Source organism: Balaenoptera musculus, chromosome 2 (genome assembly GCF_009873245.2).
Source record: "Balaenoptera musculus isolate JJ_BM4_2016_0621 chromosome 2, mBalMus1.pri.v3, whole genome shotgun sequence".
NCBI lineage: Eukaryota > Metazoa > Chordata > Mammalia > Artiodactyla > Balaenopteridae > Balaenoptera > Balaenoptera musculus.
In genome coordinates this window covers 144,942,565-144,963,136 of record NC_045786.1, presented here as the reverse complement: position 1 = coordinate 144,963,136, position 20,572 = coordinate 144,942,565, and the positions used below count along the sequence as shown (strand labels likewise).

General features: G+C 39.4%; 1 protein-coding gene across 6 annotated transcripts in view; it reads right to left on the bottom strand.

The window, feature by feature from the left end:
- Positions 1-402: 402 nt before the first annotated feature.
- PCNX1 (pecanex 1) overlaps positions 403-20,572 on the bottom strand; it is a 166,580-nt gene continuing 146,410 nt past the window's right edge. For all 6 annotated transcript variants that reach the window (XM_036841725.1, XM_036841727.1, XM_036841726.1 and 3 more), the window contains 8 exons: positions 20,418-20,518; positions 19,179-19,329; positions 7,425-7,655; positions 6,290-6,564; positions 4,755-4,960; positions 2,362-2,804; positions 1,812-1,952; positions 403-1,625 (listed from right to left, as the gene is read on the bottom strand). In XM_036841725.1, coding sequence (XP_036697620.1) covers positions 1,485-1,625; positions 1,812-1,952; positions 2,362-2,804; positions 4,755-4,960; positions 6,290-6,564; positions 7,425-7,655; positions 19,179-19,329; positions 20,418-20,518 — 1,689 coding nt within the window. In that variant the 3' untranslated portion in view covers positions 403-1,484. The remainder of the gene's footprint in view (positions 1,626-1,811; positions 1,953-2,361; positions 2,805-4,754; positions 4,961-6,289; positions 6,565-7,424; positions 7,656-19,178; positions 19,330-20,417; positions 20,519-20,572) is intronic.

Sequence of the window (20,572 nt, the reverse complement as noted above, 5' to 3'; positions counted from 1 at the left end):
TTACTTTCCGTTCACAGGGGCACAAAGATGGCTGCTCCTAAGTGCTCAGGTGTGGTCTTCTCTGGAGTTTCACACAAAAGGAGAAAAATTTTCTGAAGGATTTAAAAAATGCCATATGTTGAAAATTAAATCTAAACTGCAGTTCCCACCTAGTCCAACTGTAAATCTGAGTTATATATTTCCCTGAATACATACATTTTTAAAAAACCAATAAAATTTAAGTTATGAGACAACATATGAATTAAGTCGATTTCATCACAGTTATAAATATTTCAAATTACAGCTACACACTATAAATCACAGGAAATAAAATTCAAGTAATAGAATAAGAAGAGAGGAGGAAAATAAAAGGCAAAGTTATTAAAGAGGGATATAACAATAAGAACTGCACCATTTGGATAATTTTGTTTCAAAAAATTTTACTTGATTAACTGAACTGCATGTGAATAACTTCAAGAGCTAAGAACTCTTAAAATAAAAGGCAATCCATCCTTTCTTTAAATTCCTGGACGTTCACCTTCTTCTTTGAAAAGCAAAAGTATTTTCTTCCCAGAACTGACCCCAGCAGAGCTTGCCCCAAGTGGGAGAAACAGGGTAGCTGGGACGCACACAGTGTTGGAGCCCATCTGAAATGTGGACACAGGAGCTGGCAGGAGTGTTCACGGGACTGAGTCACTGACTACTGGCTCCGGGAAATGCCAGGGAGGAAGCTACGTGTGTCTTGAGATTAAGTATTCATTTTAAAGGAAACATCCAATGGACTGGCATGAAGTACAGACTACTAAAGAAAAACGAGCAGCACGGTTCCTGCTACGTATAAGGAAAGGGAAGGGGTTAATCCCAAAGGCAATTTAAATAATGGTATTTTATTTTTATATATAAATAAATGTTCTGAGAAATCTCAGACTTTATAGTGCATTGTAAAAAATTAGTGCAGTTTTTTTCATTAAAGTTTTTAGCGCTCAAGGAATAAGATAAATCTATGTCTGTTCATAGTCTTTTTCACTGTACATTAAACTTTTATACTGCTATATGTCAAACTGAAGGTTTCTACACTTGTCTGTTTTTAAAAATCAAGGTAAATGGATTTCATGTTTTATGACAAAACATGGCAATTATTTTTGGCAAAAAAATTAGAAAAATATGAGATCATAGTTTAGAAAGCAAGAGTTTGTTGATTTAAAGCATAGGCAATGCATAGGAAAAAACTTTTTTTAAGGATGTGTTTTAACAGAACTTTATCCTTCATGCAAGATGTTTTCTCAGCAGCTAACTTAAAAAAATATTTCAGCTTTATTTGGGGATGGAGACAGTGACAGGAGTCAGGGTGAAGGGCGAAGGAGCGGTGCTTAACCAAGCCCACTCTATGTTCAAGTCTCTCCTACAGGATCAAAGGGATACCTGCAGGCATCTTCTGCTCTCTCCTCTTTTTTCCAATCTCTTGGAATTTTGAGGGAAAAGAAATGAAGTTATAAAACACTGGCTCACACTTCAGCCCCAAGTTCTAGTACCCCAGTTTCGATTACAGTCACGTATTTATCTTCAATCTGAACCAGAAGTACTGTCTTGTCGATGTGGGATCTAGTACCTGGATCTCTGCTGCAAGGCACCCAACGGTGAATCACCTAATGATTCAGAATAAAACAAGCAGTTAGTGGCAGAGACCCGGAATACACTCACAGACTCTATCCTTAAGATCAGAGGTAGTAATTCAGTTTGTAATTAAGCGTAAGTACATAAATCAGCTAAAAAACAGGCATACCAGCCAGGCTACAAAAAAGTCCGAGCACCAGCTTCGTAAGAGAACTTACATGGCCTTCCATGCCCTCCTGAGGACTCCAGTCTTTCCAGCTGTTTCTCCCAGCTTTTAACCGAACACCCTCATCAGGCCACTGGAGCTCTTTCCTTTTTGACAGGTTGATCCCATCCAGAATCTGACTGGGATCCACAATCTGCAGTGTAAATAAATATGGATCATTTCCAATTCATTTTCCCCTCGACGGCAAATAATTACATAATCCCAAACAGAATTTCTTTCACAGTGTCTCAAATTCTCCACTGCCTATAACGGAATAAAAAACAACCTAAAGAGCCACCTGAATTCCTCTTAGCCTCCTAGGAGACCTTAACTGCAATGGCCACATAACCGTGGCTGAAGAGGGAACAAATACCACCGGTGAAAAACTGCTTGCTTTCAGTTTTGATACTGGCAAAAACACTTTTTCAACATTCAAAATTGTTCTAGTCTTCAGACTAAGCCATATAAGGTGTGTCTGCACAAGAGTCCTTCACTCAAAAAAACAAGAAATAAAAACAAACGAGTAAGAGAAACAGTGCAAGAAGGACCGTGGGCTTACTCACCTGGACTCTGTAAATCACCTCCCCCTTTTTGGCATGTGAATTATTGGCAGGACTTAAGGTGTTGCCGGGTTGCGTATCAGCGGCACTGCTCTGACCGCCGTCTGTCCCAAGAAAGCCCACGAGGGTGTGATGCTTGCAGGCTGGGATGCTTTGGCTGGAGCTGCTAGAGGAAGGCAGGCCATGCTGCACGCAGGCCGGGCCGCTCTGGCTGGAGGGTTCCATCTGGTTCACCACAGAGAGGCGGGACTGGATGGATGACGGCAAGTTGCGAAGCGATATCTGGCTGGTGGAAGAGCGCCGACAAGGCACAAACCCCGTGGCGGACATCCGGAGAGATGAGTGCCGGCTGCTATAGCAGTAAGACGACTGGCTGGCTACAGAGGCCCGGGCAGGGGACTGCCGGACCAGGCTGGACTGCACAGAGTGAGAGCTGTGGCTCGCGGCTGGGGAGGGAGAAACGACAGCGGCGCTCGTTCTCAGTGACCCAAACACAACTGCTTTTTCCGTAGTTTCTAAGACTTTCTCCCTTAAGCCTCGCACCTTAAATTAGCTGGTGAATTTATTGAATTGAATATTTATACCCAAAACTTTAAAGTTGCCAAAGAGAAATAAATATCTGAGATCTATTTTCTTGTGTGGTTTTTGTAACATAATTTCTGTTTGCTGAAGCTTTTTAAAATTCAAATTCTGGGGCATAAAAAAGATACAGTTAAATAATTTATAGGAAATAGCAGGTATTTAGGTTGAGATAAATCCTAAAATTTCTTTCACTGAAATATTTCAGAATACATGAATATCTCATAGAAATGAGACAGTGAGAAATATTTATTAAGGACCTACTATGTGGCAAGCTCTGTAACTACTATTTCTCAAAATATGGTCTTAATGCCCTTTCAATCTATTCCAATGACAAGCTATACTACCTATAGAGGCACAGTGATGCCACACTGTAATATGCATATACATTAAGGGATCACTACTGAATATGAATGATCAGTGATACTAAATAGCAGGTTATTCTGTGTCCTTTATTCTAATGGCTCAGTAGGATTCTTCAGATTTGTGAAGAGTGATGTGAAGATTATTAGAAAATTATTATTAATTATATTGAAAAATAACTACATGTACTTTTTAATCTGAAAATAAAAAGAGCTAATCGATGTTAAGAGTAAAAGGTATATTTAAAGAAGCACGCTGGCAGTTTTAGGTTTTCACTCAGAAGTTAAAAAAGAACATAGCAAAATGTCGATCACACGCCTATTTAGAGTCTTAACAATTCCAGTGCCGTTACACTTTTTTAAATCATTTTAAGTAAATGTTTTAAAACTTCATCTGATCCATGCAAAACAGAGGGGGAAAGGACAGTGCTGGATCAACCGACCAGCCATCCGGGAACAGGTAAGATCTGAGTCCTGCTGCATGCCAGGTGGATTACAGCTCTCATGTAAAAGGCAAATCAGTAAAAGAATAGCTTCCTTTGGGCTAAGGAAAAATTTCTTAAATAGGATACAAAAAGTATTAATCATAAAGGAAAAGATCAGTAAATTGCTCTACACAAAAATTAAGAACTTACCAAAAAAAGGCAAGCCACTCTTCACAGAAAGAGAAGGGAAAGCCAAGATACAGAACGGAAAAAGATGTCTGTGGTACAGAAAACTGACCAAGAGTTCCAATCCAGAATATACAAATAAGAAAAAGATAACCAAATGGAAAAATGGGCAAGAGACTTAACATGCACTTCAGAAAGAAGATCTGATAAACTCATTTAAAAGTTTCCAACGTCAGGTATTATTAGAGCAATGCAAATTAAAAAAATGCAACTAAAGACCACCCCCCCTTCTCCTGTCTCTCTGAGAGAGCAGGGAGCAGAGGTGGAAACAATGATACTCAAAGCTGCGCATTCCTCTATACGACTGGTCAGAGTACCAATTGGTGTAAAAGAAATAAAAGAAATTCTGGAAAGATTTTTGGCATTATGTATCATGTCTTAAATATTCTCATAAACTTTGACTTGATTCCATTTTTAAAGTTTCCAGCCTAAGAAAATAATAGGTGATTACAAAGATTTATATACAAAGATTATTACAACACTCAGAAGAAACCAAATTGTTGTTCAACAGGAGAGAAGTTAAATAAATTATATTAGTTAACTATTATTGGCCTTTAAAAATGATACTTCCAAAGAAATGCTATTTCAAATGGTATATATTTATATTTATATACATTAAATGATTAATATAAACAAGTAGGATAATGTCCTATTGGGAATCAAACAAAACATTCTATTTATATATTTCCAAGTAGGTAATATGTCATCCTCTTTATACACACATACTACCTGAACCCCACAGTTGAGAGGCTAACATTACACACATAATTTTGTTTCAGATTACCTAGTGTTGGAGGGTAAGATGTGACAGGTGGATGGAGTCCTGCTCCCGGTCCCTGGCCTGGGTTTCCAGTGCTTCCTTGGGATGCACTGCTGTGGGGATCATTGGCAGTTGTCGCACTGTTACTGGTGCAAAAGGTTCCACCTCCGGCATCGGAATCTTCAATATTGCCACCACTGTTACAGCCAGCTCCACAACCCTTCCTTAACCTAGGAACAAACACCAGAGTAGGAGGCATTGTCCCAAGATCACTTCAAGATAGGTACTGTATTCTTTTTCTAGCTATTCTGAACATTTAATGCTACTAGTGTTCACCTTTGGAAGTCTTCATGCGGCAGTCGACATTAAGAAGCAAAAGAGTCTATGATGTTTGCATATCTCCCTCATACTCACTGACTCCGTTCTTCTAATCAACTTCACTTTTACACTACACTCTATCATCTTTTCTAGGCCATAACAAAGAACTGCACATAACAAGTTGTTCCATTAAGATCTCAGCTGGAAATAGAATCCTTGCCACTGTATACAACCCACGAATACCTAATTGATTTAAATTAAACCTAATTTATGCTGTAGCACACCTGAAGAGAACTGCTGTTAATAATTTTTCTTCTCTTTTTTAAAACGTAGGGTGACCAACTCTCCTGGTTTGCCCACAACTGTCTCAGTTTGGCACTGAAAATCCTGCATCCCAGAAAACCACTCAGTCCTGGGCAAACAAGGCAATTCCAGCACAGCACGTATCTTTTGAAAAGAAAACTTCTTTGAACACTACCCTGGTTTGTATTCTTCCCTCTGTTTGAATAGGGATAGACGTTAAAATGGTGAAATTTTACTCTTTAATGCTGGGTATTCCTGGAAGAATTTTAAAACACCTATTTGTGAGTTTGTTGCTCTAGTCCTGTTTTGGATTAAGTTTTGATTTTTAAGGATCTGAATAACTCTTAATCTGAGATTTTTCTTTACCATCCATCAGATTATGATGTTCCTGCACCATATATCATAATTTACTACGCAAAAGGCAGAGGAAAAAAATTGATGTGCATACTTGAAGACACTAAATATCTGAGATGTGAGTGCTGACTGACTGTTCAAATGGCAGCAGCGTCTCTGCGTCTCACAAGGAGGACTTTCAGCACGGACAACGTGCTCCCCCTACCGCTGGAACGGAATACAAGAAGAATGTAATCGACTTGCACGAGATTCTTTTACTTTTCTCTCATTTGCCCTGTTTGTTGACCCACACATTCTAATAGTGGCAATAAGCTGCAATAGAGAGTTTAAAAAACTAGAAGGAGGGAATTATCCAAGATTCTACTAAATGCTAGAGCAGTGGTTCCTGACCAGACTACTGTACATTAGATTTACTTAATAAGAGTTTGAAGATACAAATGCTCCGATTCTACTTCATGAAGCTCAGCCATAACAGGTTTTTATTGTATTTTTCCTACAATCTTTCCAGGTGGTGCTAATGCACACTGCCTAGATTAAGCGGGTCAGGACACACCAGCACTGGAAAAGGCAGTCCTGTGGCTCACCTGTGCCAGGTTGACACTACGAAGTTTCTGATATTTCCCAAGCTGATAGGTCCCCCAAGAATTTCTTTAAGCTGTTCATGGCTGTCAGAGTAAGAAGTTGTCAGGGGTGAGACAAAGATCGGGTAGCCAATAGGTTGATCACAAGATGAGTTTATCATGTTTCTCAGAGCTTGCTTGGCATTTTGGATGCTACCTCTCTCTGGGTTACGGTTACGTAGGAAAACAAGCTCCTGCTGTTGCCCTGCCCAAAGGCCTCGGACACACTCCTTATTCACCTGAAAACCAGAACACATGGGCATTAGGTTAAGGGGCCAAGAATAAAATTTATATAAACAGAAGAGTAGAAATGGGAGGGATATAAAAGACATTACGATAACCAACTGTGAAAAGCAGGAAACAAATATAAGTAGGTCACATCTGAACAGAAGTTAACTATTTCCCACTGTTATTAGGCTATTAAATAATAAGCACCTACAGAGCTCTTCCCTCTGCTCTGTCTTGTAAAAATACCAAGTAAAATGTAGTCCATTTACTTTTCTAAATTGGTGAAGCACTGAATTTTGTAACTAAGATAATAAATATTTTTGATAGAAATGAGAGGTAACAAATATTTAGAGTTGAAAGGATGTTTGTGATTTTGGGGGTTGATTAAATGAAGAAAAAACATTACAAACTATCAAAATAAAATGTCAGAGATTAAGCCTCCTAAAGCCCTAAGATGTTTAAAAAAACAACAAAACAAACAAAAAAGCAAGTTAGAGTGAACCATTTACAGTTAGCTACTATGAAGTACAAGCTGTAGTATTATTTTGCAACCTAGGAATCACATCTTATTAGCAATACAGTGCTGACATTTTAGGAAGAGATGCTGCCCAAATAGCACATATAACAGGCAAGAGACTGCCAAAAGAGAAATAAGCAAAAAATTTAAGGCTTTATGGCACATGAAAAAATTTCAGAGGACAGAGTAAATTACTGACAAAATAAATTAAGAGCTCAAAAACAATAAACGTTAATGTAGTATGGTCATTATTTTTGTTTTCTATAAAAGAGTTTCAATTACTTTTTAAAAGTTTGGATACAGTTATCTAAGCTCCATTGTTTTCAGAGGAAAACAAGTGCCTCCAAACCTTACTTTAATGACCCTGAAGCTAAGGTAGCGTCTGTTGAGCATGATGATCTTGTACTCGTTGGTGCCGTCATCCATGACGTGCCGCAGAGCAAGCAGGGAGGGTGAGTTGGCGAGGACTGCACTCCGCCACGCAGGGTCCCCTTCGTGGGCTATGACGAGGTTCTTCTCATGAGATACAATGGCTTCGTAGAGCACAGTGGGGTCATCGTATTCATCCGGAGAAGTGAAATGGTCCTATACACAGAGATAAAAAATACACCTACAATTTTAGGAAAAGAAGAGAATGACTTCCAGGATGATGAAAGCTTCTGAAATTACTAAATCAGTTACTAAATTAAAAGTCTTAAAAAACTAGTCTATATATTTCATTTCAGCACGTGTTAATATTATTAGAGATAAATTATTCAAGTCGGTTTTCATATCTTCATTCATTTTTTTTTCTGTTAAAGGATTATCTCACTGTTTTCAGTTAAGGGAGGCTAAAACTACATAAAAGGTCTCTAAATTGCGTTTCTTTTTAACTAGGTGCTTTTCACTTAAAGCCACATCTCTAGAATGAGTATAATAAACCATTTTATCTTGCCTCTCATTTAGTTAAGGTAAGGCTCAAAACTATGAGCTCTCAGGACAAATTAAGGGTCCTAGCCCTAGAGAAGCTAGTAAAGTCTTCCCTAAAAAACCTCTCGGCCTTATTTGACAAGTCGTTATTTAATATCTACCACGTGCAAGACATTCACATTCCAGAGCTCCCTCTGGAGACCAGGGGAGGCTAGAGCTCAGCTGAAAGACACTTCTGCTTAGCTTCTTCCCTTGCTCTTTCCTGCTTCCATCATTTCCTCACAGACTGTCCTGAGGGCATCCCCTCAATTAGTCTCTTGCACGAGAATCCTGGGCTCTGACTCTGCTTCTAGTGAACATGCCCTAAGAGCATTTACAACTTAGAATACTGATGGATGGTTCTTGACTTCTGTCCATCACACACCACCAACCATCCTAATCTTGCTTTTAAATACTGAGTTCACTTTCCTACACGAGCAGATATCTAGATGCCATAAGATGTGCTTTCTTTCATCAAGTTGTTCAATTAGGGAAGGAATGACATCCTTGGATAGTAGTATTTGTACAATTACTTAAATGGAAAATAAACATGCAGAGACAGGCAATAATCACATTCTTAATAAAACGGACACAAAGTTGGGAATCATTAGGCATGCCAAAAGTGGAGAATGCTTAGTCTTGTCCAAATATTTCTTCTCACTGGGCTTAAAATAGTTGAATGAATATGTAAACTTCTATGTACATCATTCAGCACTGTTTTACTGATAAAATATTTGAAACAGGGACTTCCCTCGTGGCTCAGTGGTTAAGAATCCACCTGCCAATGCAGGGGACATGGGTTCAATCCCTGGCCGGGGAAGATCCCACATGCTGCTGAGCAACTTAGTCCATGAGCCACAACTACTGAGCCTGCGCTCTAAAGCCCGGGTGCCACAACTACTGAAGCCTGCACGCCTAAAGCCCGTGCTCCGCAACGAGAGAAGCCACCACAATGAGAAGCCCGCGCGCCGCAACAAAGAGTAGCCCCCGCTCACCGCAACCAGAGAAAGCCCACGTGCAGCAACGAAGACCCAACACAGCCAAAAATAAATAAATAATTTTATTAAAAAAAAAAAAAAGAAACAATCAGAACGTCCGTGAATAGTGAGATAGCTTAAAAAATGGAGTAAAAATTATACTCTGGAATACTAGAGTCATTAAAAAATGTGGTGTGCCTCTGTATGTGCTAACTTAGAAAGGTGTCCACGTTAAACTAAATGGGAAGAAAGCTTGCACTCCAGATCAATTTATATAGCAAAATTACATTTTTAAAAAGGAAAATATTTATACATACAGTTGGATATGTCTGCATGAACTTGGGGAAGTCATAAAAGATAGGCATCAAATTATTGGCAGTGACTGCTTCGTGGGGCTGTTGTATGATGGTATGGGATGATGGAAGGTGCTTACTCTTGGGAAATGTTTACTTTTCAATGTTTTTCATTAGTTTTCAAATAAATAAAAAGAGATAATGTTTCCAATTCTAGGAAAAGTTTTCAAAAGCATTTTAGAAACTTCTCATAACTTGAGAAGTTATGAGCAGATGCACAAGAAATATTATTTTTTGAAAACAATGAAACTCATGTAGCAAACATTCACAGGCCACCATGCACTGTGCTAAGCAAGGAGGACACAGAGATTAATATTATCCCTGTCCTCAAGGAGATCACAGATTGTAAGATTTTCATTATATATCTCTTGTAAACCAAGCTAGATTTTAATTGGTTTATTTTATTTCTAACAACCAGGTAAATCCTTAAAGAGACTAGCAAAAGAGAAAAAAATAAGGAAATAAGCTGTTTTACAAAATGATTAAATAGAGGACAAGAAAGAACACATGAAAAGGGCAATTTGCGTAATTTCTCTGAGTTTTGATTAATCTTCATCTATAAAACTGGGATTAAAATAATTTTCTGGGTTGTGGGTGATATAATGTGTATGACAGCACTGATACATTACAGGACACTGTAAAATTAAATATTACACAGATAACAGTTTTAATTTCTAAAGTAAAAACATATAACACATTAGATTGGAGAATTAAAAAATTAAAAAAGAACTGTAAAGGAAAAAAGCAAAAGTTAAAAACACATCTATGGGGGCTTCCCTGGTGGCGCAGTGGTTGAGAATCCGCCTGCCAATGCAGGCGACACGGGTTCGTGCCCCGGTCCGGGAGGATCCCACATGCCACGGAGCAACTAGGCCCGTGAGCCACAACCACTGAGCCTGCGCGTCTGGAGCCTGTGCTCCGCAATGGGAGAGGCCGCGACAGTGAGAGGCCCGCGCACCATGATGAAGAGTGGCCCCCACTCGCCGCAACTGGAGAAAGCCCTTGCACAGAAAAGAAGACCCAACACAGCCAAAAATAAATAAATAAATAAATTTAAAAAAAAAAACACATCTATGAAAGTGCTAAAAACACCCTATCAAAGACTGTGTCTGAAACAAAAGTTATTATAAATTTCATATTTTTAGCTCTCTGGGAACAGGATCTTTTTTAAAAAATCAGGTTGAGGTATAATTTACATACAACAAACTGCACGCATTACAAGAGTACAGTTAGATGCGCTTTGACAAATGTGCAAACCCATGTAATCACTGCTACAATCTAGATATAGAACATTTCCATCATCCCAAAGTTCCTTCCTGCCTTTTGGTATTCAATCTCTACATCCGAAACAACCACTGACCTGCTTTTGGCCACAAGAGATTAGTTTGGCCTGCTTTAAATTTTATATAAATAAGATAATACAACATGTACTTTAAAAAAATTTTTTTTTAATTTAATTTTATTTATTTTTTATACAGCAGGTCCTTATTAGTCATCAATTTTATACACATCACTGTATACATATCAATCCCAATCGCCCAAATCATCACACCATCAACCCCACCCCCCCGCTGCTTCCCCACCTTGGTGTCCATACGCTTGTTCTCTACATCTGTGTCTCAATTTCTGCCCTGCAAACCGGTTCATCTGTAACATTTTTCTAGGTTCCACATATATGCGTCAATATATGACATTTGTTTTTCTCTTTCTGACTTACTTCACTCTGTATGACAGTCTCTAGATCCATCCACGTCTCTACAAATGACCCAATTTCGTTCCTTTCTTGGCTAAGCAATATTCCATTGTATATATGTACCACATCTTCTTTATCCATTCGTCTGTCGATGGGCATTTAGGTTGCTTCCATGACCTGGTTATTGTAAATAGTGTTGCAATGAACATTGGGGTGTGTGTGCCTTTTTGAATTATGGTTTTCTCTGGGTATATGCCCAGTAGTGGGATTCCTGGATCATATGTTAATTCTATTTTTAGTTGTTTAAGGAACCTCCATACTGTTCTCCATAGTGGCTGTATCAATTTACATTCCCACCAACAGTGCAACAGGGTTCCCTTTACTCCACACCCGCCCCAGCATTTGTTGTTTGTAGATTTTCTGATGATGCCCATTCTAACTGGTGTGAAGTGATACATCATGGTACTTTTGATTTGCATTTCTCTAATAATTAGTGATGTTGAGCAGCTTTTCATGTGCTTCTTGGCCATCTGTATGTCTTCTTTGGAGAAATGTCTATTTAGGTCTTCTGCCCATTTTGGGATTGGGTTGTTTGTTTTTTTAATATTGAGCTGCATGAGCTGTTTATATATTTTGGAGATTAATCCTTTGTCCGTTGATTCGTTTGCAAATATTTTCTCCCATTCTGAGGACTGTCTTTTCGTCTTGTCTGTGGTTTCCTTTGCTGTGCAAAAGCTTTTAAGTTTCATTAGGTCCCATTGGTTTGTTTTCATTTCCATTACTCTAGGAGGTGAATCAAAAAAGATCTTGCTGTGATTTATGTCAAACAGTGTTCTTCCTATGTTTTCCTCTAAGAGTTTTATAGGGTCCGGTCTTACATTTAGGTCTCGAATCCATTATTTTTGTGTATGGTGTTAGGGAGTGTTCTAATTTCATGCTTTTACATGTAGCAGTCCAGTTTTCCCAGCACCACTTATTGAAGAGACTGTCTTTTCTCCATTGTATATCCTTGCCTCCTTTAACATAGGTTCGTTGACCATAGGTGCGTGGGTTTATCTCTGGGCTTTCTATCTTCTTCCATTGATCTATGTTTCTGTTTTTGTGCCAGTACCGTATTGCCTTGATTACTGTAGCTTTGTAGTATAGTCTGAAGTCAGGGAGTCTGATTCCTCCAGCTCTGTTTTTTCCCCTCAAGACTGCTTTGGCTACTCGGGGTCTTTTGTGTCTCCATACAAATTTTAAGATTTTTTGTTCTACTTCTGTAAAAAATGCCATTGGTAATTTGATAGGGATTGCATTGAATCTGTAGATTGCTTTGGGTAGCATAGTCATTTTCACAATATTGATTCTTCCAATCCAAGAACATGGTATATCTCTCCAGCTGTTTGTATCATCTTTAATTTCTTTCATCAGTGTCTTATAGTTTTCTGCATACAGGTCTTCTGTCTCCCTAGGTAGGTTTATTCCTAGGTATTTTATTCTTTTGTTGCAATAGAAAATGGGAGTGTTTCCTTAATTTCTCTTTCAGATTTTTCATCATTAGTGTATAGGAATGCAAGAGATTTCTGTGCATTAATTTTGTATCCTGCAACTTTACCAAATTCATTGATTAGCCCTAGTAGTTTTCTGGTGGCATCTTTAAGATTCTCTATGTATAGTATCGTGTCATCTGCAAACAGTGACAGTTTTACTTCTTCTTTTCCAATTTGGATTACTTTTAGTTCTTTTTTTTCTCTGACTGCCGTGGTTACGACTTCCAAAACTATGTTGAATAATAGTGGTGAGAGTGGACATCCTTGTCTTGTTCCTGATCTTAGAGGAAATGCTTTCAGTTTTTCACCATTGAGAATGATGTTTGCTGTGGGTTTGTCGTATATGGCCTTTATTATGTTGAGGTAGGTTTCCTCTATGCCCACTTTCTGGAGAGTTTTTATCATAAATGGGTGTTGAACTTTGTCAAAAGCTTTTTCTGCATCTATTGAGATGATCATATGGTTTTTATTCTTCAATTTGTTAATATGGTTTATCACATTGATTGATTTACATATATGGAAGAATCCTTGCATCCCTGGGATAAATCCCACTTGATCATGGTTTATGATCCTTTTAATGTGTTGTTGGATTCTGTTTGCTAGTATTTTGTTGAGGATTTTTGCATCTATATTCATCAGTGATATTGGTCTGTAATTTTCTTTTTTTGTAGTATCTTTGTCTGGTTTTGGTATCAGGGTGTTGGTGGCCTCATAGAATGAGTTTGGGAGTGTTCCTTCCTCTGCAATTTTTTTTTTTTTAATTATTTATTTTTATATATTTATTTATTTATGGCTGTGCTGGGTCTTCGTTTCTGTGCGAGGGCTTTCTCCAGTTGCGGCAAGTGGGGGTCACTCTTCATCGCGATGCGCGGGCCTCTCACTATCACGGCTTCTCTTGTTGCGGAGCACAGGCTCCAGACGCGCAGGCTCAGTAATTGTGGCTCACGGGCCTAGCTGCTCTGCGGCATGTGGGATCTTCCCAGACCAGGGCTCGAACCCGTGTCCCCTGCATTGGCAGGCAGATTCTCAACCACTGCGCCACCAGGGAAGCCCCCTCTGCAATTTTTTGGAAGAGTTTGAGAAGGATAGGTGTTAGCTCTTCTCTAAATGTTTGATAGAATTCACCTGTGAAGCCATCTGGTCCTGGACTTTTGTTTGTTGGAAGATTTTTAATCACAGTTTCAATTTCAGTGCTTGTGATTGGTCTGTTCATATTTTCTATTTCTTCCTGGTTCAGTTTTGGAAGGTTATAGCTTTCTAAGAATTTGTCCATTTCTTCCAGGTTGTCCATTTTATTGGCATAGAGTTGCTTGTAGTAGTCTCTTAGGAGGCTTTGTATTTCTACGGTGTCTGTTGTAACTTCTCCTTTTTCATTTCTAATTTTATTGATTTGAGTCCTCTCCCTCTTTTTCTTGATGAGTCTGGCTAATGGTTGATCAATTTTGTTTATCTTCTCAAAGAGCCAGCTTTTAGTTTTATTGATCTTTGCTATTGTTCTGTTTCTATTTCATTTATTTCTGCTCTGATCTTTATGATTTCTTTCCTTCTGCTAACTTTGGGTTTTGTTTGTTCTTCTTTTTCTCGTTCCCTTAGGTGTAAGGTTAGATTGTTTATTTGAGATTTTTCTTGTTTCTTGAGGTAGGCTTGTATTGCTATAAACTTCCCTCTTAGAACTGCTTTTGCTGCATCCCATAGGTTTTAGATCGTCGTGTTTTCATTTTCATTTGTCTCTAGGTATTTTTTGATTTCTTCAATGATCTCTTGGTCATTTAGTAATGTATTGTTTAGCCTCCACGTGTTTGTGTTTTTCACGTTTTTTCCCCTGTAATTCAATTCTAATCTCATAGCATTGTGGTCAGAAAAGATGCTTGATATGACTTCAATTTTCTTAAATTTATTGTGGCTTGATTTGTGACCCATGATATGATCTATCCTGGAGAATGCTCTGTGCACACTTGAGAAGAAAGTGTATTCTGCTGTTTTTGGATGGAATGTCCTATAAATATCAATTAAATCTATCCGGTCTGTTGTATCATTTAAAGCTTCTGTTTCCTTATTTATTTTCATTTTGGATGATCTGTCCATTGATATAAGTGAGGTGTTAAAGTCCCCCACTATTATTGTGTTACTGTCAATTTCCTCTTTTGTAGCTGGTAGCAGTTGCCTTATGTACTGAGGTGCTCCTTTGTTGGGTGCATATATATTTATAATTGTTATATCTTCTTCTTGGATTGATCCCTTGATCATTATGTAGTGTCCTTCCTTGTCTCTTGTAACATTCTTTATTTTAAAGTCTATTTTACCTGATGTGAGTATTGGTACTCCAGCTTTCTTTTGATTTCCATTTGCATGGAATATCTTTTTCCATCCCCTCACTTTCAGTCTGAATGTGTCCCTAGGTCTGAAGTGGGTCTCTTGTAGACAGCATATAGATGGGTCTTGTTTTTGTATTCATTCAGCAAGCCTGTGTCTTTTGTTTGGAGCATTTAATCCATTCACGTTTAGGGTAATTATCGATATGTGTGTTCCTATGACCATTTTCTTAATTGTTTTGGGTTTGTTTTTGTAGGTACTTTTCTTCTCTTGTGTTTCCCACTTAGAGAAGTTCCTTTAGCATTTGTTGTAGAGCTGGTTTGGTGGTGGTGAATCCTCTTAGCTTTTGCTTGTCTGTAAAGCTTTTGATTTCTCCATCGAATCTGGATGAGATCCTTGCCGGGTAGAGTAATCTTGGTTGTAGGTTCTTCCCTTTCATCACTTTAAGTATATCATGCCACTCCCTTCTGGCTTGTAGAGTTTCTGCTGAGAAATCAGCTGTTAACCTTACGGGAGTTCCCTTGTATGTTATTTGTCGTTTTTTCCTTGCTGCTTTCAATAATTTTTCTTTGTCTTTAATTTTTGCCGGTTTGATTACTCTGTGTCTCGGCGTGTTTCTCCTTGGGTTTATCCTGTATGGGACTCTCTGTGCTTCCTGGACTTGGGTGGCTCCTTCCTTTCCCATGTTAGGGAAGTTTTCGACTATAATCTCTTCAAATATTTTCTTGGGTCCTTTCTCTCTCTCTTCCCCTTCTGGGACCCCTATAATGCGAATGTTGTTGCGTTTAATGTTGTCCCAGAGGTCTCTTAGGCTGTCTTCATTTCTTTTCATCTTTTTTTCTTTATTCTGTTCCGCAGCAGTGAATTCCACCATTGTGTCTTCCAGGTCACTTATCTGTTCTTCTGCCTCAGTTATTCTGCTATTGATTCCTTTCTAGGGTATTTTTCATTTCAGTTATTGTATTGTTTATCTCTGTTTGTTTTTTATTTCTTTTAGGTGTTTGTTCTTTAATTCTTCTAGGTCTTTGTTAAACATTTCTTGCATCTTCTCAATCTTTGCCTCCACTCTATTTCTGAGGTCCTGGATCATCTTCACTATCATTATTCTGAATTCTTTTTCTGGAAGGTTGCCTATCTCCACTTCATTTAGTTGTTTTTCTGGGGTTTTATCTTGTTCCTTCATCTGGTACATAGCCCTCTGCCTTTTCATCTTGTCTATCTTTCTGTGAATGTGGTTTTTGTTCCACAGGCTGCAGGATTGTAGTTCTTCTTGCTTCTGCTGTCTGCCCTCTGGTGGATGAGGCTATCTAAGAGGCTTGTGCAAGTTTCCTGATGGGAGGGACTGATGATGGGTAGAGCTGACTGTTGCTCTGGTGGGCAGAGCTCAGTAAAACTTTAATCCGCTTGACTGCTGATGTGTGGGGCTGTGTTCCCTCCGTGTTGGTTGTTTGGCCTGCGGCAACCCAACACTGGAGCCTACCTGGGCTCTTTGGTGGGGCTAATGGCTTACTCTGGGAGGGCTCACGCCAAGGAGTACTTCCCAGAACTTCTGCTGCCAGTGTCCTTGTCCCCACCGTGAGCCACAGCCACCGCCTGTCTCTGCAGGAGACCCTCCAACACTAGCAGGTAGGTCTGGTTCAATCTCCCCTGGGGTCACTGCTCCTTCCCCTGGGTCCCAATGTGCACACTATTTTGTGTGCGCCCTCCAAGAGTGGGGTCTCTGTTTCCCCCAGTCCTGTCGAAGTCCTGCAATCAATTCCCACTAGGCTTCAAAGTCTGATTCTCTATGAATTCCTTCTCCCGTTGCCAGACCCCCAGGTTGGGAAGCCTGACGTGGGGCTCAGAACCTTCACTCCAGTGGGTGGACTTCTGTGGCATAAGTGTTCGCCAGTCTGTGAGTCACCCACCCACCAGTTATGGGATTTGATTTTACTCTGATTGCGCTCCTCCTACCGTCTCATTGTGGCTTCTTCTTTGTCTTTGGATGTGGGGTATCTTTTTTGGTGAGTTCCAGTGTCTTCCTGTCGATGACTGTCCAGCAGCTAGTTGTGATTCTGGTGTTCTCACAAGAGGGAGTGAGAGCACATCCTTCTACTCCGCCATCTTGGTTCCTAAAATATTATGTACTCTTTTTATGTTTGGCTTCTCTTACTCTGCATAATGTTTGAGATTCATTCTTGTTGTGGCATCTAACAGTAGATCATTTCTTTTTATTGCTAAGTAATATTCTATCTGTTGATGAACACTGAAGTTTGCAGTTTGGGGCTATAGAATGGCTATGCACACTTGTGTGTAAGTCTTTGCATGGCCATACACATTCATTCTCTTGGGTAAATACGTAGGAGTGGAGTTGCTGCATCATATGCCAAGTGTGTACTAATCCTTTAACATATAAGCCTTCTGTGGATTTTCATGAGTACATATGAACTTTGGAGATGACCAGTACTGATTGACACATCTATCTTTTCCTGGCCTGAGAGTCCCTCACTGGCAACCCACCATCTGGTCAAAGTGATGTGCAGTGAATGGCTGTTGCTTGTTACTTTACAGGTCAATCTCACCCTCCCCAAAGGTGTATGTGAACCACAGAACTTCTCCAGGTTGCATCTGTGTTCTCATCTCCTCCCCTCCCCCAGCCCTCCATGGCCCCCAGTTCCCAAGTCCACCTCCTTACCCTCCCTGTTTGTCACCGTTGCTGTCTGTCATGGCTAATGATGACAGTGTGCTATACCCAACTGTGTTGGGCCTGATTATAAGGTGGAGAACTACTGTCACAGGCTAAAAACACATGTGAGGAAATGGACTGGGAGCAACAGGCAAGAGCACTTGTAGGGAGAGATAAAGACAGAGATGTAAGGATCAGAAAATACAGAGAGCCTGTGCCTCAGTTCCTCTCTCCCAGATGGAGATAAAATACCTGTCATAATGTTCAGAATTAACTGTTAGTTAGTCATGCTACATAAAAGAGTATTTCTTATGTAGCAGATACACAATACCTTTTGAGAAATTCTGAAGTTTTATCACATTTTAATATGAAGTCATTATCTTTTTCTTTTCAATACACTGAATTTTGTCTTGAAACTCTAAAGCTAGGCTGAACATGGACAATTCTATTTGATTCCTATTGTACATTTTCCCCATCACCCTCAAAATAGTATTCTTTTCACAGAGATTTTCAAATACTATACCCCTTATTAGTAATGTTCCTAAACAATTTGGGGTGTTAACTTCATTGCAACACGTTTTATCTTACTTTATTGTATTTTTTGGCTGTGTCGGGTCTTAGTTGTGGCATGCGGAGTCTTCACTGAGGCATGCGGGATCTTTCGTTGTGGTGCATGGGCTTCTCTCTAGTTGTGGTGTGGGGGTTTTCTCTCTCTAGTTGTGGTGCACGGGCTCCACAACACATGGGCTCTGTAGTTTGTGGCGTGTGAGCTCAGTAGTTGTGGCACGTGGGCTCAGCTGTCCCGCAGCATGTGGGATCTTAGTTCCCCAACCAGGGATCGAACCCGTGCCCCCTGCATTGGGTTGCAGATGCTTTATCACTGGACCACCAGGGAACTCCCCATTCTAACACTTTAGATCATACTAAAATCATTTGAAGAGTAATTCACCCTTTATTTGAGGGAAAGAGTCATCCAGATTTGAGCACAGCAGATGTATTTTAATGAATATTGTCATGTGCTCTCTATCATCAGATCTCATCATTACTGTCAAGTGGAATGATTAGAGCAGCAAGTGCCAGTGTTTAATTTCAAAATATATTCTTAAAGTGATCCAGGGCTTTAGATATGCATTTTGGAGCCCTCATTTTCATTTTATTACCTTACTAGGATTATTTAATTAAGGCTGAATCTGTCCTAACCATCTATTACTCTATACAACATGCTGAATGGAGCTCATAGTTCAGTAACAGCAGCACTTACAAGACTCCTGAGATGCTATTACGCTGCATCAGGAGTCAGCTACGTCCACCCGCAGAACAGGAATGAATTACAATCATGTGAAGTCAAAGCAACCATTACAGGGGCCATAGGTATTTATTTCCAGTTTATCACTGCTTGCATTTTTCCTCAAGTTCATGCCCAGGTCACTCTCTAATATTAATGTTCAAATTTACTGTTAGAAACACAGGTTTAGGCTCCTAAGATTTAATATCGTGTCATGAATCATGTTTTTCTTTGCTTCAAATCAGAGTATTTCTCAAAAGGATCCTAAGGAACATAATTTGGAAGTCAAGTGAAGAAGTACCATTAAACACCAGTAATGCATTAGAAATTCCCCATTCTTACCTGATGAAGTTTAATGGACATACGAATTCCAGGGACTACTACTTTTCTCAGCAATTCCATGTCAGCAAAGATCCATTCGTCTCGAATTGAAGAAATACGGAAATCTCCCTTAAATAGGGCATGCAATCCATAGAGGAATGACTCTAAATTACTGTTAAGATTAGAGATAAAAGTTTACATATTTTAACAAAGGTCTTCCATTACACTGATTCTAACATCTGGTTATGCATCAGAAGAATGTGGGAGTGTTTTGAAGATACAAATGCCAAGAACTAATGTAAGCACCCCTGAATCAGAATCACAAGGGACAGGGCCTGTTTGACCTGGGACCCTTGTTTATGAACTACTATAATAGTGAGTCCCTGAAAATAAACAACAGGCAAAGACACTGTAACTTAAAAGAAAGTAAGGAGGGCCTAATGGAAAACATGTAGGAATCACAGAAGAAAACTTAAAATATGTGGCATTTCTTTATTCTAATTCAATTGGATGTATATGTCAAGAAATCCAGTTTATATTTAGAGTCCCCAAATCTAATGTACCACTATATTAACAGTATAAATGCTGTGAACAAAAATTGCAAGGAGAGGGCTTCCCTGGTGGCGCAGTGGTTGAGAGTCTGCCTGCCAATGCAGGGGACACGGGCTCGAGCCCTGGTCTGGGAAGATCCCACATGCTGCAGAGCAGCTGGGCCCGTGAGCCACAGCTACTGAGCCTGCGCGTCTGGAGCCTGTGCTCCGCAACAAGAGAGGCCGCAATAGTGAGAGGCCCGCGCACCGCGATGAAGAGTGGCCCCCGCTCGCCACAACTGGACAAAGCCCTCGCACAGAAACGAAGACCCAACACAGCCAAAAATAAATAAATAAATAATTAATTAATTTAAAAAAAAAAAAATTGCAAGGAGAAATGGAAAAATAAAAAGAAGTGAATTGTTAGAAAATAGATGTATATGGGAAGAGACCAATCATACGTTATGAGTTGATTGTTTCTTAAAATGTCTTAAATCTATTAAATTCTCATTATCTATAGTTGCCCACACATGTGAATTTTAAAAGCCAGTTCTGTTAACCACTTAGAACTCCACTGTGTTCGGCAAAAAGATCTATACAATACAATATCCAAAGAGGCGTTTGCAATAAATTAGCACAGAATGCTTCCATTAAAACTATTTCAGATTTTTTCAGATTTCAGTTATAGAGCTTCCCAGTCTCTTTCTGAAAACAGAAATGCCTTCCTTACCTGGACATATGGTGGGATGCAGTCCCCAAAGCTCTCCGTCCCAGAACACAGAGTCCATAACAAAGAGTCACCAGGGATGAATCTTTGTCCACATCCAGTGGCTTTAAAAAACAAAAAACAAAGAATGGGGTGACGGGGTCAAAAGGCACAAATTT